The 15,325-nt window shown below is 34.9% G+C and overlaps 1 protein-coding gene across 5 annotated transcripts in view; it reads left to right on the top strand.

Annotated features, from left to right (window-relative positions):
* Positions 1 to 1,551: 1,551 nt before the first annotated feature.
* The window catches only part of LOC106179642 (vitellogenin receptor), a 49,538-nt gene continuing 35,764 nt past the window's right edge, over positions 1,552 to 15,325 (top strand). For 4 of the 5 annotated variants that reach the window (XR_015333389.1, XM_087008075.1, XM_087008073.1 and 1 more), the window contains exons 1-13: positions 1,552 to 1,730; positions 3,356 to 3,502; positions 4,099 to 4,218; positions 4,831 to 4,962; positions 5,617 to 5,821; positions 6,548 to 6,702; positions 7,330 to 7,434; positions 8,373 to 8,547; positions 9,738 to 9,942; positions 10,619 to 10,811; positions 11,354 to 11,482; positions 12,117 to 12,330; positions 14,378 to 14,468. Coding sequence is in view for 4 of the 5 variants with exons in the window: in XM_087008075.1 (XP_086864201.1) it covers positions 1,673 to 1,730; positions 3,356 to 3,502; positions 4,099 to 4,218; positions 4,831 to 4,962; positions 5,617 to 5,821; positions 6,548 to 6,702; positions 7,330 to 7,434; positions 8,373 to 8,547; positions 9,738 to 9,942; positions 10,619 to 10,811; positions 11,354 to 11,482; positions 12,117 to 12,330; positions 14,378 to 14,468 (1,929 nt within the window). In the remaining variant the exon portion in view is untranslated. The remainder of the gene's footprint in view (positions 1,731 to 3,355; positions 3,503 to 4,098; positions 4,219 to 4,830; positions 4,963 to 5,616; positions 5,822 to 6,547; positions 6,703 to 7,329; positions 7,435 to 8,372; positions 8,548 to 9,737; positions 9,943 to 10,618; positions 10,812 to 11,353; positions 11,483 to 12,116; positions 12,331 to 14,377; positions 14,469 to 15,325) is intronic. The other variant, XM_087008074.1, reaches the window with a different exon arrangement.

Raw genomic sequence — 15,325 nt, 5'->3', positions numbered from 1 at the left:
TGACCTGCCCAAATAAGCACTACCCAATTAAATCACTGAATATTACATAATGCAGCAGTGCAACAAACCTGGTATTTAGTTAGTTGGTAGCTACACACCTAACTACACACTTCTCCATTCACATGTCTTATATGAGACCGGAGTTTTTTGAAAAAAGAACGCATTTTTACCTAGGCATACCTTCGAAACTGAAATATTCCATATTAAATGTCAAGTCTATATATATATATATATATATATATATATATATATATATATATATATATATATATATATATATAAACCGTACACATTGCTGCGTCGGCAACTAATGTTTATGACAATTTTAAATACTTTTTTTGCATGGAACTAATTTTATCACTCAGATGGCCTCTACAGTAATAAGTAATGTGTACTATCTCGTTTTGCTGTATTGATATTTTGAGGGGGGGGGGGGGGGGGAGGGGGCAAGGATGGGGCATGACGCGCTCTGCCAATAACCCCGGTCCGTTATTGTAGCGGTCAACTAAATAAGCCACCACCTGGATGGGTAATATTTTGGTGCGATAGTACTGGGCACTTGTGTATGCTTCCTATATCCTGTAGATACACAGTCGAACGTCTGTTTTCTTATGATGATTTGTTTAGTCTCTTTTAATATTTAACCTTGAATGGCGTTTTTATTTATAACAAAAGTTTGATTTCCCCCCCTGTGTGTCATGAGTTAATTTGCATTGATCTATTGTCCCATGTATTTCTCCAGACAAACCTTGATTTTGTCGGTCTTCTTATATATCACCCTTTCAGAGAACAATGGACACTCATCCTGTTTTCTATCACCATGCCTCTGTCGAGTGTGTCTGGAGAGAGAAGTTCCCATTGGCACCTGAAACTTAGGGTGTTTTGTCCATTTATTTGCAAGCGGGGATTTCTTTTTTTAAATCTATTTTGTTGATACATGTATATAGTAATGTAGCACTGCTGGGGCTGCACAACTTCAAGAAATGATCTGGAAGCTTTTTTTTGTGGAAATGATTAATGTGAAATTTAAGGCTAAAATGGAGTTAAGGAAAAAGCGACCAGTTTACAGTTATTTTTTTACACCAATTATTTGCCCCTATTCTCTCTCTCTCCCTCACTCTCTCATTTTGCCCTGCAGTATGTGAAGCGCAGCACAACACACTAGTTTTACTACACACTGTCATATCATTATTAGCCAGATGATCCGCGGATTAAATATGGCCGAAAAAGGAAATATCGACATCAGGTACCCCGCACTATTATAAGATTTTTTTTAATTTTTTTAAATGTCTGAATTGGCAAAGGTAAGTAGAACATGGGACAAAAGTATATGTAAAACCTGTTCCGAAATGGAATTCACCTCCCCCCGTTACTCCAATAGACCGAAAAGGTGGTGTGAGAGTAAGCAAGTCAACATGCCCCCCATTTCCATCTGAAATTACATACAATGCCCAAATCATCTCTGCCCATTTGACGTCATAATAACATCCTTTTTCATCCAATCACCTGCTTCCACCGTTTCAAGGTTCACTCGAGCAGAACGACCTGCTCCATTCATTCAATCATTCATCCACCCGTGTGGACTGTCGAACGAGCGCTAGGTCGCCATCTCTCCATCGGTTGTTACAATCTTTCGCTGTTCCACGCAGGTCTGGCAGCTACTTGTGTAGACATGCTGGTGTTGGGTTGGTTAGCATTGTTTCTTTATGGGATTGAGTGCACAAAACAAGGTAGGTTAGTTCCGTAGGTAGGGTGATTCTGGGAGTTAGGGAAAAAAACTACACCCTGTAGGCCCTAAGCCTGAAAAGGTTCGCTCTAAATTGAAATTTGATCTAAGTTCTCTGGACACGCGTGGGTTTCCTGGTGAAAAGGGTCCACCTTTTCAGACAGATAAACTCCTTTAAAATTGCTGACCACAGACTCGAAGGATTTATTTCCGGAAAGTAGGTAGATTTCTCGTGGCCGGTTGGTTGTTGCACACGTGCCAAAGCTCAAAAGACGTCTTTCGCGGACTTTACTCTTCATTAGATGAAGGAATGAAAAGCCTCGAGGCTGGTTGTGGAGGAGAGAAGACGTAGAGGTTTTAAAAAACAATTGATATAGTTAATCGGCTACAGTAAAAGCAGCATTTTATTCAACCCCTTTTTGAAAGAGCATCGCAAAGAATATCTAAATGGTAGCAGTGGTGCATATGTTGTTTTTTAAATGTGTAGTTTTGTTTAAAAATGAACCGGTAGGCAATTTTTGTTTCTACTCTGCTCGAGACTCGAGCTCTCCAGTATTTACTTTTGTTATCACTGCTTTATAAGATCTGAAATATAAAATGAAAATAATAATGACGCGTTGACACATCTTAGGGGTGGAAGTCTTTTTGTCCGCCTCTATCAGTTTCACAGTACTGAAATGCCATGTAAATATTTCTTTGTGATTGAGGTAATTAAGGTAAACTCTCCCATACTCATGCAATTGTCTTGCTATCTACTTTAAAACGTGTAAAAAGTGCCTAGTCTTTGCTTCTCATCTGGTCTGGCACAAACTCTGAAACAATGTTCTGAATGTTCAGCAAAGATACGATGTGGCTGTCACTTAATTAGCACTGACTACCAGTGGGAGTAAATGCTGTTAACCAGGACCCACTATCTCCAGGGCCACTATAGCTGCATTCCAGCTCTTTGTCTTAGTCTTCCTCCCATTGACAAATTTCATATTTATTTACCATGCATATATCCTAGCACAGCATTGCCTGACCACATGCAAGCATACATGATTTCTGTTAACACACACACACACACACACACACACACACACACACACACACACACACACACGTCAAAAGTGTTCAAGGTTTGTTATTTAGTAGTGTATTACATGCCTTAGTCATATGTGCAATTTTGTTTTTTTAACTTACACTCAGTATCACATCTGTGTGTTGTTTATATTGTTATTGCATTCACCTTGAACTGTTAAGTCTCCTTGACATGGTAATAGACATTGATTCTGACTGTGCCAAAAACTTGTCTTACTGGCCATTCAAGCCACCATGCAGGGTCTAAGGGTCTGTGAGGCTTAAGGCAGAAACAATGACTTCAATGTAACCGCATTTGGCCTAGGGTCAGTGCTGATAGTAAACTCCTCAGATTGCCTTTGCAACAATTCTGACATATAAAGTGATAATTACTTAAAATTTGATTTACTAAATTTCTTGTGAAATAATCTGGTTTTACCCACTGAAGGCATGGAATTATGTCTACCTGAATGCCACAAATCTTCTAGCCTGTATGTCTTTCATCAGTACTATTTCAAATTTTAATTAAATGTTAAAACAATATTTATTTACTTCTTTTTGATTTTTCAGAGCCCCAAGCTCACTTGGGTATACGATGTGGACTGCATGAGCATGGTTGCCATGACAACTTGCGGTGTATTCCCAAGGGTTGGCTATGTGACGGAGAGGCAGATTGCTTTGATGGTTCAGATGAGGTTGCTAAAATCTGTGATCATGGTGAGAGACATTTTCATCTTATTTATGTTTTTGGCACATACTAGTACTATATATATATATATATATATATATATATATATATATATATATATATATATATATATATATATATATATATATATATATATATATATGTCCATCATGTTCAAAGCAGTAGGTTGATATTGTGAAATAGTGTCCTTGGACACAAGCTGTCTAGACCAAGTCTCTTAATAATGTGGAATTGATTTCTTATTTCAGTCTTATAATACAGTGTTTTTTCAAAATTAAAATGGAAAATCAGATTTTTGTGGCTGTCCCTAGACATGGCTTAAGGCTATAGCTACTGACTGATCCATTTCCTCCTACTTTTTTTCTGACAACTGGTTTGATCATATTTTGATGTTAAGATTTTAACACATGTACACTAGTTAAAAACATAAAGTGGGTGAAAATGATTGGTAATTGAGCATATTAATATGGTTCTACATTTCTTTGTAGAATCTCCTTATGAATGTATTCGAAATGCATTCTTAATGCTCTCCTACTTAAATTTAGCTGAAGAATGCAGACATTGTGTCTGATTAATTCATGAACTTTTTCATTAACCTTTTCAGCAATCCTGAACTGCAGTTCTCATGAGTTTCTTTGCCAGTCCAGAGAGAAGTGCATCCCAGCTTCCTGGCACTGCGACAACACGCCAGATTGTGCAGACCACTCGGATGAGCAGCATTGTGGTGAGTGTGTTAGATGTGACAGTAGAACAGATAGCACTGACTAAGGAGGTGGTCAGCATTGTGGTGAGTGTGTTAGATGTGACAGTAGAACAGATATTACTGACCAAGGAGGTGGTCAGCATTGGAAGTCGTATTCTAAGATGCATTGTGGTGAGTGTGCTAGGTGTGATAGGTTGAGTGCGTTAGATGTGAAAGTAGAGCAGAATGTTCAGACCACAAATGAATAGCATACTGGTGAATCTGTTATGTGTGACAATGAAACAGGAAGTGCAGACCATTCCAACAGACAGCATTGAGGTGAGTGTGTTAAGTGTGACAGTACATCGAAATGCACTGATCACATTGTGGTGAGACTCGTTTAAAAGGTAGCAAGACCAACCAGATCATTATGATGAACTGGCTATAGTAAATTAGTGATTGGGAGTGTATAGGTCTTTTTCAAGTTTATATTTCAATATTCAGTAATGTTCAATTTATTTTTTTACAGTTTTTGGGTTTCTCAGACATGTAAATACAATTTTAATTTAACCATAATAACATGCACTGGTGTAAAACTAGACTTATTTCACAATTATAGATTACATGCTTCAAGTTTTTAAATTTTTTTCCCAGGTTTGTCCCCTGCAGAGTGCAATGCTAGCCATGGCAAATATTTGTGTGGGAATTCTCAGTGTATTGATCTGCAGTTAGTGTGTGACAGGGTGGCCCAGTGTGGGGATTCCTCTGACGAGGGTCAGCGATGTGGTGAGTGGTTTCCCAGTGAATATATAGGGACTTTTTCTCATGTGGTGATCTTAGATTCACTTTATGTTCATAATTATCATATTATGTGGTTGTTGCAATGAGTGTATTATCCTGAAATCAGGTTGATTGTGTATTTAACATTATTTTCGTTAACCAAAGGAAATAATCCATTATATATTTTAAATTATCAGTTTGTATGTAATTTGGCTTTATTTTCCTTTCATCAAAAAGGACTAAAGCAAACATTTACTTTGATCATCTATTAAACTGTATAGATTTGACTGAAGAAAAAAATAATTAGCTCTTTTCCATGCAGGTTGAATTTAAATGGAAAAGACATGCAAAAGAAATCTTTTTACTGTTTTTTTGTATCATTATTCTATAAACTATATGTGTAGTGGTATAGGTCAGTTGTGAGAGTTTTCCTATTGGATTTGTGTGTACATGACCCAAATGGTATACAATTTTGCAATAGAAATGTGTGTATCACTTTTTAATGACATACATGACGGTCAAGGATGTCAGAAGATGTAGTCACAACAGCATGAGCCTATACTACCAACTAGAATTGTATGTTCCAGCCTGTCCCAAATATTGTACAGTGCATTTAGAAATGTGTGTGTCACTTACTAATCATAAATAACATACATTCAGGTCAAGGATGCATAAACAAACAATGTAGTCACAATTGCCAGAGTCTACCAACTGGATTTGTGTGTACGTGTCCCAAGGGTTATGTCATACAGGAGGATGGCAGAACATGTGGAGATATTGATGAATGTAGGACACTTCCAGTATCTCCATGTAGTCAGCTCTGCTATAATACACCTGGAACTTACCACTGTGCTTGTGTAAAAGGGTAGGTACCTCATGCTGTTAGACACTGTCGAAGTGATATGTTGGATTAATTGATATATATTTGTTCTTCTTTATAGTATGAAGATGACTCAGTCTTTTCAATGGAGGAAAATGTCAATATTCCCTATACATAATTTTAGAGGTACTAGTTTTCCCTATCATTTTTGGTTCTTTTTCTGTATAGAATAGAACTATTAGCCTGTTTATGCGTGTTGTTGCTTCTGCTCATTAGGAATGTTTTAATTTTAAGAATTTATGACATAAAAAAATTACAACTAATGCAGTAAAACTCACCATCTTTTCAAATTCCCCATTAAAAACGTGGAATCCTTATGCAACTGTAGTTTGAACAGGAAACAGTGAAATCTATGACTTAATAAATCACTTATATTTTACATCTATTATTTTTTATCTGTAATATGTCAACATTTTCAGGTTAACTGTTGTGTTTTGAAGACCCTGCATGATTACAATGTTTTGTAATGACTAGAAGGGAACTGAAACAGAACACTGAAACAATTTATGATTTTAAAAATTTCACTGTTATCACCAAATTATTTTGATGGAAGTTTTTTTTTTTTTGCTTTGTCATTTATCTACTCCAGAGAACCGTTTTAAAAGAAATATTAATCAATGCTTTTGCTTTCATTTTATCAATTAATTAAAGAAGATGAAGATAAATGAGATTCAAGTCGTAAATTTCACAAATGAAAATTTTTTGTTCCAGATACCAATCGTATGGACAGGAGTGCAGGGCTGTGGATCCTGATGCCTCGTTATTGTATGTGTCTCAGGGAAGTCTTCACACTGTGACATTGGACGCTAACAGCAGCCATGGTGTTGTAGCAAGGCAGTCCAGGCTGCATCATATCAGAAATATAGGTGAGCATGTAAAGTGATTTTGAAGAGGGGGAACCATGATCATTTATTAGATGTGGAATTTGCATGAGCATAAAATGCATAAAATTCTGGGCATAAAATTCTGTCATGTAACATTTTCAATTTCTGTATACTTTTACCTTTTTAGGAATGTTATAATTGCAAGGCATACTTAAAATAAGTGAGAGATATGGAAGAAGTGTCTTTGAACAATTTCATTTTAAAGTGTAGTATTCAGTCACAAAAAGAATGGCAAATAATTATTATGGGAACTTGACTTTTGAATAATATGTCCCAAAATTTTGGAGGTAACTGCCATATTTGACTTTGAATAATATGTCCCAAAATTTTGGAGGTAACTGCCATATTTGACTATTAGAGAGGCAAAAAAAATGTAAATGTCTTAAAACTTAATTGAAAAAACATTATAAAATTAAAGTAACTTTTATTATGGTATAATAATTTCATTTTTTCATGAACTTAGTATCATAAATGATTGTTTTAAATTTGAATTTTGTGGTTGATTTTATTCAGTGATAAAAAAATTTAATTATTTATGTAAGGAGCATTGATAATTATGGAATGCACCTAATAAGAATTATATAATGATGATAATTATTATATTGGTAGGATATGATAGTGTGGACAGTAGGCTGTATTGGTCAGTCATTAGGCAGGGCAGGGTGATGTCCAGCAGACTGGATGGTACTGATGTCCAGCCTGTGGTGACCAATGGTAAGAAAGTTATAGCTCATGGACACATGCTTCAGAATAGTAATCTAAGTGGCTGAAGCCATTGATTTTTCCATGTGAGAATTTTAAAGCAATTTACTTGTTATCAACTGTTAAAGGTTACAATTATTATAATTATTATTATAATTATTATTATTATTATTATTACCATGGTCCGTGCCAAATACTTTTTCAACTTCAGGCCATTTGGCCCCCATGGGGACTGATAATCTACTATACAAGCCCAAACCAAAATTCACTAGCATAAAACCCAATTTTGAAAAAAAAATATAGCCTCCTGTTACAAATGCGAACAAAATGTAAGATTTTCAAGAGTTTGTTTTATAATCCCAGACACAGCAGTTCATGAAATCCAGATCACATTTTAAGGTCTTGCATTGTACTCTTTTAAAAATCTTTCAAGATTTCTTGCCACCTCTTGTTCAGACAGCCCATCATCCCATCAGTAGTCATTCTGCTTCCAGATCATCTGCACACTCCTGAAATAGCATATCGTAATACATTGTCTCAATTTAATATTAAGGCAGAATTTTGAATAAGCAACACAAATTGAACACACAACACTTACGTTACCTTTGATAATTTAGGTACATTTGGTTCAAATGAGCAAAGTCCCTCACTGAAGGCAATTATATATTATTATATGTAATATTATGAATATATATAATATATTATTATATATTGTAATAATATTTGTATAATACTTTTATATATTATAATAATATTTATATAATATTTTGTATATATAATAATTATGAATAAATTTCACTTGTAAGGGTAAAAATAAGGAATTAAAATGTTCAGTTTTCGGGGCGATTGTATATTTTTCTTTGTTTACCATTTAAGAGAAATTAATTTCTTTCAGCTATACAAATTTCCAATATTTAAATTTGAGGTAATTGTATCATCAAAATTTTCAGGCGTTCATGAGATAGGCTGCATAGCAGTGGACTGGATAGGCAGGTTGTTATACATGGAGGACACAATCCATCATCAGTTACTGGTCTGCGCACTAGATGGCACCAGGTGTGCTGCCATCTTCAACAGCAGCAGCAAATACACTTGGAGAGACATTGTGGTAGACGCTGTTCACAGGTATTAACTTACATGTTTGTTGAGGTCTCGCATTGCGTTTAATCTACTTACTGAGAACTGTCAATTTCCTTTGTTTTTCATGTGTGTAGGTACTTATAGTGTTTCATGTAGTCAAATAAAGGTCATGCAGTTCTGGCAAATCCTAAATTTATGATCAAGGTAATTATATGTTGGCATTCATGAAATGATTGGGAAATGACATGCACCATCCCTTGTTATGCTGCCTGGAATCATGCAGGGTTCAAACAGCCTTGAAAAGTGCCTGACTTTAGCCCTGGACCTTGGATTCAGTTGGTCGCCTTTGGAAATGTTTGAAATTGTAATTAGCTCTGAAAAGGTCTTGTATTCCATCATTGTTTTTCCCTTAAAAGTACTTGAATTTGATCACTACGCAATTTGTCAAATATTTCAAATTGTGTCATTTCCACATCAATGTAGACAATAATTGGCAGCAGGGGAGAATACCCTTTTTGGACAATATTTGATTTTATTCTTTTTATGTTAAAGAACATTAAAACACTTTAATTTAAAAACCCAGTAAAATTTACTAAACAGTCCTTAAAAGTCCTTGAATTTGTTATTGGAATTCCTGTGGGAACACTGTCATGAAAGGTAGTGTAATTGTTCAGTTGTGGTCAGTGGAAGTCACGTACTGTTTACTGTGGTCTATATATAGAGCATTTGCTTACACAGCTTACATATTTAAAAGAGCTCCAAGATTTCTCCTTGTTCTCAGTTTTTCTGCATGCCAGTCATGCTAGCTTAATTTGCAGTTATGTTGATGTGCTGAATTTTTTAAAATGCACATCTAAAAAAAAAAAAAAAAAAAAATGCATTCACAAAGCACACTACAGCACACGTGCTACATATTGAGGATAAATGTGATTAAATGACTTAGTTAAAATGAAGTTTAAAAGCATGAATATGAGAAGAAGATGGAATAAACTTGGGTATAAGCCCTTTTTCCTTGCACAAATCTCTTCAAGAGTATCATGCCCTTTTATTTTTTCCGAAGTTTTATACCATGATTTCTACTTTTCCAGAGGCAATAAATTTATTTCTACTTTTTTTTTGTGTGTGTGTGCGTTTGTGTGGGGAGATGTCATACATGTACCTTGATTTCTGCTTTTCCAGAGTGTTATAATTTTTTGCATTTCCAGATTGTTATAATTTTCTGCTTTTATTCCCAGAGTCTTGTACCTTTCCATATGGAACGGTACCCATGCCAACATTGACAGTCTTTCCATGGATGGCATGGAGCTTCACCACTTGGTGTCGGTCAGTTCTGGTCACCCGTCACCACTGGCCCTAGACCTGCCCACTGGTCAGTTATACTGGGTCCAGCATCAAGATGGACTTGTTAATAAGATTGACCTTAAGACTGGAACAAATAGGGTATGGGCAAGACTTAAAGTTTATAGCAGTTTACAGTTTATACATAGCAACGTATGCAATGACAATATAAATGCAATTTTGAACGAGTATGAAGTTAAACAATTATTAGAGGTATGACTACTACTAACACACTGATGAAAATTGTTTAAGCCAAGTTACTATTACTACTACTCAATTACTAAAAAGTGCAGCAGTGCCTTCTAGATCCCTCCAAGCAAAGGCAAAGGAGAGATATTTAGCTAATGCAGTGAAGGTTTCTTCCTCTTGGAATTTCATAATGATAGTAAATTTTTCATCAATTGTTTGAGGTCCAAGTTTGTGTAATGTTTTGTAGATACCTGGTACCTGGTACAGTACAGTTTGCAGGTCCTTGCAAAGGGGGAAAGTGTGAGAGTGTTTCTCACTGAATTGTTATCATTACCAATATTATAGCTGTTTTGAATATTATCTGTAATAACCAGAATGTAAAGATCAAGTTCAACTAGCAAAAAAAGAAATAATTGCTTTTTTATGTTATTAATTCATTTCATTACATTGAAAGAAAGTCTAGAGAGCTGGTGTATGTAAACAGATTAATGCTCAATGGATATGAATGAATAAATAAGCAAAGAGACTAAAAGATTGACATGTTGAAATAAATAAATACATGACTGAACAAATAAGCTGTTTTTTCTAGGTTGCCTTTGAAATCAAGATGTATGATCCTCCCAGCATGGTTGTATTTGAAGATGTAATCTACTGGGCTGATCACTACCTCTCCAGCATTCACTCAGTCAACAAAAGGACTGGCAAAGACAGGAAGACGGTGCTCAAACCTCGGTATATGATACAACAACTCGTAGTGAAGAACACTGCCCTCCAGCCTGCTGGTAATTATGTGGCCACACGTGAACTCTGGTTTTGTTTGCAACGTGACACTCAAACTGACAGCTTTCTTTCTGGTCAAAACATCACAGCCAGGAGTGGCAAACGTGTTACAGAATTTGTTTAATTTTTATACATATTTCTTATTCCAACATGACTGTGTGGTGAATTTTTTGGCTGATTGATATTAATATTTTGTTAATATAGTTGGATATTGCTGTTATAGTATATATAATATTCTGTATTGAAAAAAAAAAGTCTATCTTTGCTCAGAAAGTGTGATTTAATCAGAAAAAAAGAATTTGTCTGTCTGTCTGTTTGTCTGTCCATCTGTCTGTTTGTTAATTTGGTCTCATAGTGACCTTTAAAATATTTTAAAATCAATGTTTGAGAAGTGAGTGCTTCAAAAAATTTATGATTTTTCTAAATAGTTAAGTATCAAGATATAATGATTGGTCATCTTTTTGATGGTTTAGATAACATCAAAGATACGTTATGTATGAATTACCTGAGGAAAAATACCACTGGTTTTTTTTATTGATGTCAGGTATTAATCCTTGCTCCGGTCATCTGTGTGATGGTCTGTGTGTCTGGAGTGGTGAGATGGCTGACCATAGAGTGTCTTGCATATGTCCAAAGGGGCGCTACCTGGCAGCTGACAAATTTTCATGCAAAGGTGCGTATCATGTAAGTGAAAAAGGAATTGCTCTGAAGTACAAGTTTTAAAAAATCTTTTCCAAATAACTTAACACTTATCCTCATATGTGACATTAGATTGAAAAAAAATCACTGATGACATTGAATTCTTTTGATGTATCAAATCTGCAGTAGATAAAAATGATTATACAAGGTATTGAAGGACTTTATTTTACTTATTTCTAATCAACAATTCAATAATAATATTTTATAAATAAGAACATAGTCAGACTTTATTGTGTATGTCAGTTGTATAAATTATGTTATTATCTTCGGTCAATTAATTGTTCATATGCAGTGAACCCCAACCTTTACTTAAAAATAATTTATTATGAAAAAAAAACTGTGTCCATTTGAGTTTCTATAGTTTCCTGTGTTAAATAGTTGGATAATTCTGAGGTGATACTTCATAAAAACACAGTGTGCAACCTGCAATTTTTAGTTCAAAAAATGAAAATTGGCAAATAGACAAGTTTCATATAGTATGTCAAACCTCTAAGGGCAAATATTTTCAATTAGTTCTTTGATTTGATTGGATAAAGTCTCTTGAGACTTTATCCTTACTTAAAGCTACAAAAATAAATAAAAATTGTAATATTTCTTTTAAATTTTAGATTTGCCAACCACATCGTCTATGTTGATAGCAGCAAGGACATCCATTTTGAAAGTTTACCCAGATTTTGTAGGCCATAACCAGTTCAGTCCAATGATGTTTCCGCACCTGAAAAATGCCATTGCCTTAGACTATGATTGGTCAAATGAAAAGGTGTTTTACAGCGATGTGACTCAAGATGCCATTTATCAAGGCGATCTGACCACAGGATATGTGTAAGTCTCTTTAGGTATATAAATTTTTTAGAAGAATGAGTTTTAATTAAGAATTGAATAAATAAATAACTTATTCACTTATTCAAAATAATTAATAATGATGAGAATTGAGCTGCCTTGGTGGAGGTCTGCACTCTCTCAGTTCTTTTCTAGTTCTTCCTTAAATACTGTTAAGGGAATCTGTTTCAAAGTACAGCATACTCATTGTTGGGTGGATAACAAGAGTGTTGATTATGTATCCCTGGGTTATTCTTTACTTTCTTTATTTTCCAATAATTGCTGGAATTCACTGGATTATTCTCCCTTCAACTCAGGGTCTTTCATTCATTTTAAGAGCTGTGTGGGTTTTTTTGATAGAAGGAAGTCTTGTGACCAGTGTGCATGATGAAATTAATTTGTACATTAATTTGAAGCTAGTTTTCCATGTACTTTGAAGGTTTTTTGAATTTCTTGGAATCTACAGCCAAACCACAGGTGATGTATGAATCTTGTCACCTTAGTTCTTCCTCTATTGCTGTACAAAAACACTCTCCTGTTTCAAGTGATATTTATGCCGCTTCCTCAAGTATGTCTTTCTTAGGGTCATGAACCTCATATGCACCTATCTTCATGTGCTTCCAATGGCTCTCCTAGGCTTCTAGACATCTTTCTGCAAATTCTCTCCAGGAGTCCACATCCAATGATTGATCAATTTGTACACAGTTATTTCACCTGCTTTCCCCATTATTTCTTGATACCTGTTCTCCAAATTGTGGGCAGTGATCAGACGGATAATTTAAGGGATGTACAGTGAAACATTTTCTCTCTCTTGGCAACCTGTTGCTTACATTGCAGAAAACAACCATGCTAAATAATGTCTTTTAACACAAGAAAAAAAAATGAGAGTAAAAAAGTATAAGACAAAGTGAGAATGTGTTGTTACCATTTTGTTTTAAAGACATACATGCAAGTACAATATTAATGAGTATTAGACCTTTATTTTGAAAAAAGTCATGTAATTTCAAGCAAGTTTTACTTTATCACCAAAATGTTCCCTAAAATGATTTTTTGCTGTTTTCCTCTCATTGTGTGTCAGTAAAGTACACTGTGATCTTGTAAAATCACTGGCATATTGCAGGCCATAACAAGAGCTTATAGATCAAAGCTCTTATGGGGCGTCCTTGACACCTTACCATTATAAACAAGGATTAATTGAGATATTTGGAGTTGCTGTCACAGAATTGTGGATGATTGCTGCACTTTCAAACAGAAATTGGGCACTTATCAACATATGGAAACAAATATTTTAGTGTTAACTGTGTGTCATTAAGGTTCAGTGTGATCTTGTAAATTCACTAGCATATTAATTGCTGGCCATAACATTCTGGAGCGTTCATGATTCCTTGCTGTTGTCTATATATAAGGTTTAAATGAGATATTTGGATTTGCTGTTACATAATTGCTGATAAGTGCTGCACACTAATCAACAAACAAAACAAATATCTTAGTTTTAGTTTAACCTATTTCATTTCAACACAGTTTGAATGTTGTAATATGTATATATATATGAGCAGTGTATTTAAATACACACACATGCAGAGGTATTTAGTAGCTTTCATACTATGTGCAAAAATTGAAAAGTTTATACCATGACTGTCACAGCATTTGTGCTTCCATATGCTACACATTGTAACTACAGACAAAAAATAATAGTTTCTATTTTCCTTCCATTTAAGTGTATGTTATTTTCAAGGGTGACTGATTAGGTTTTAATCATGACAGACACATAATAAACCAAAAGAGAATTTTGTCTGCTAAAAAGTTATGATAGACTGGGTAGACCTGTGTAAGTCAAACTCTTTTTTCTTTAAAGAGCTGACATATTAATACCTCAAAACACTAAGGAAGGAAGCAAAAGAGAAATTGGCCACATGCTTTGTATGTCTCCATCTGATAATCATTTCTTGAAGAAATGATGAGTGTCGTTTTCCAATTTATGTTGTTGTTGTTGTTGTTTTTGGAAATTTAGAAAATGTAAATAATTAGACTATTGTATTCCATTGCCTAGGCATCCCATTGTAAAGGAGGGTTTGGTCACTGTGGATGGCGTGGCCGTGGACTGGATGGCACACAATGTGTACTGGACTGAATCTACCAAGGTAAAAGTTAGGCCCATAGCCAGAGTGGGTTCGGGGAGAGATTTTCAAAAGAACCCCACCCCTTTTTTTTTGCCGGGAAAAGGTCCACTCTGGTTAAATTTGATCTATGTAAACTAAGGTTTCATGAAAAAAGGTCCACATTTTCAGAAAAACAACCCCCTTTTTGCAATTCCTGGCTACAGGCCTGAAAGTTGTGGTATAATAAACAAATGCAGAGATGTACCCTCTACCAGGGAGAGTGATAGATTTTTTACAGATATTCACAGATATGTCTCTAGCTAGATAGATGGTCATTTAGCCCTAAATGACCATCTATCTTTAAAAAAGACTAGTAAACAAAACTATTCTAAAAAGATTAATAAACAAATAAAACATTACAATAGAGAAGTAGTACAAAGTCTATACATAAAGTTTGACGTGACTATTGATCGCATGACACATTGGATCTAGACATTGAAGACCAACCTCCCTGCTTTTCCATTGGATGTTGTTTTAAATTGCAGCAAACTGCCTGACTTATGGTCACTGACCCTGCTCAGTATAATCAGCATGTTCTTTAGAAGAACGCTATATATATGGCATTTTGCCCCAGTATTGATGTTGGTAATTACATCTACTTCATTTGCCATCAATGATTACTGCTTGCATTTTATCCCCAGGCTCTTGATAGTTACCATTATATTAATGATCTGACAGTAAACCAGAGTAATTGTACAATGTTCACACTTACTGGCTCTTGGTTAAATTTGATAAAAATGGTAAATGGTAAAATGTGACACATGAAACTACAAGAGAAAAACCCATATTGTGATAATTACCTTCATGTGCACGTTAACAATAGATAAATTTTGTAAAAT

This window comes from Lingula anatina, chromosome 3 (genome assembly GCF_051362555.1).
Source record: "Lingula anatina isolate TDL-2025a chromosome 3, LinAna3.0, whole genome shotgun sequence".
NCBI lineage: Eukaryota > Metazoa > Brachiopoda > Lingulata > Lingulida > Lingulidae > Lingula > Lingula anatina.
This window is presented reverse-complemented; position numbering and strand designations above follow the sequence as displayed.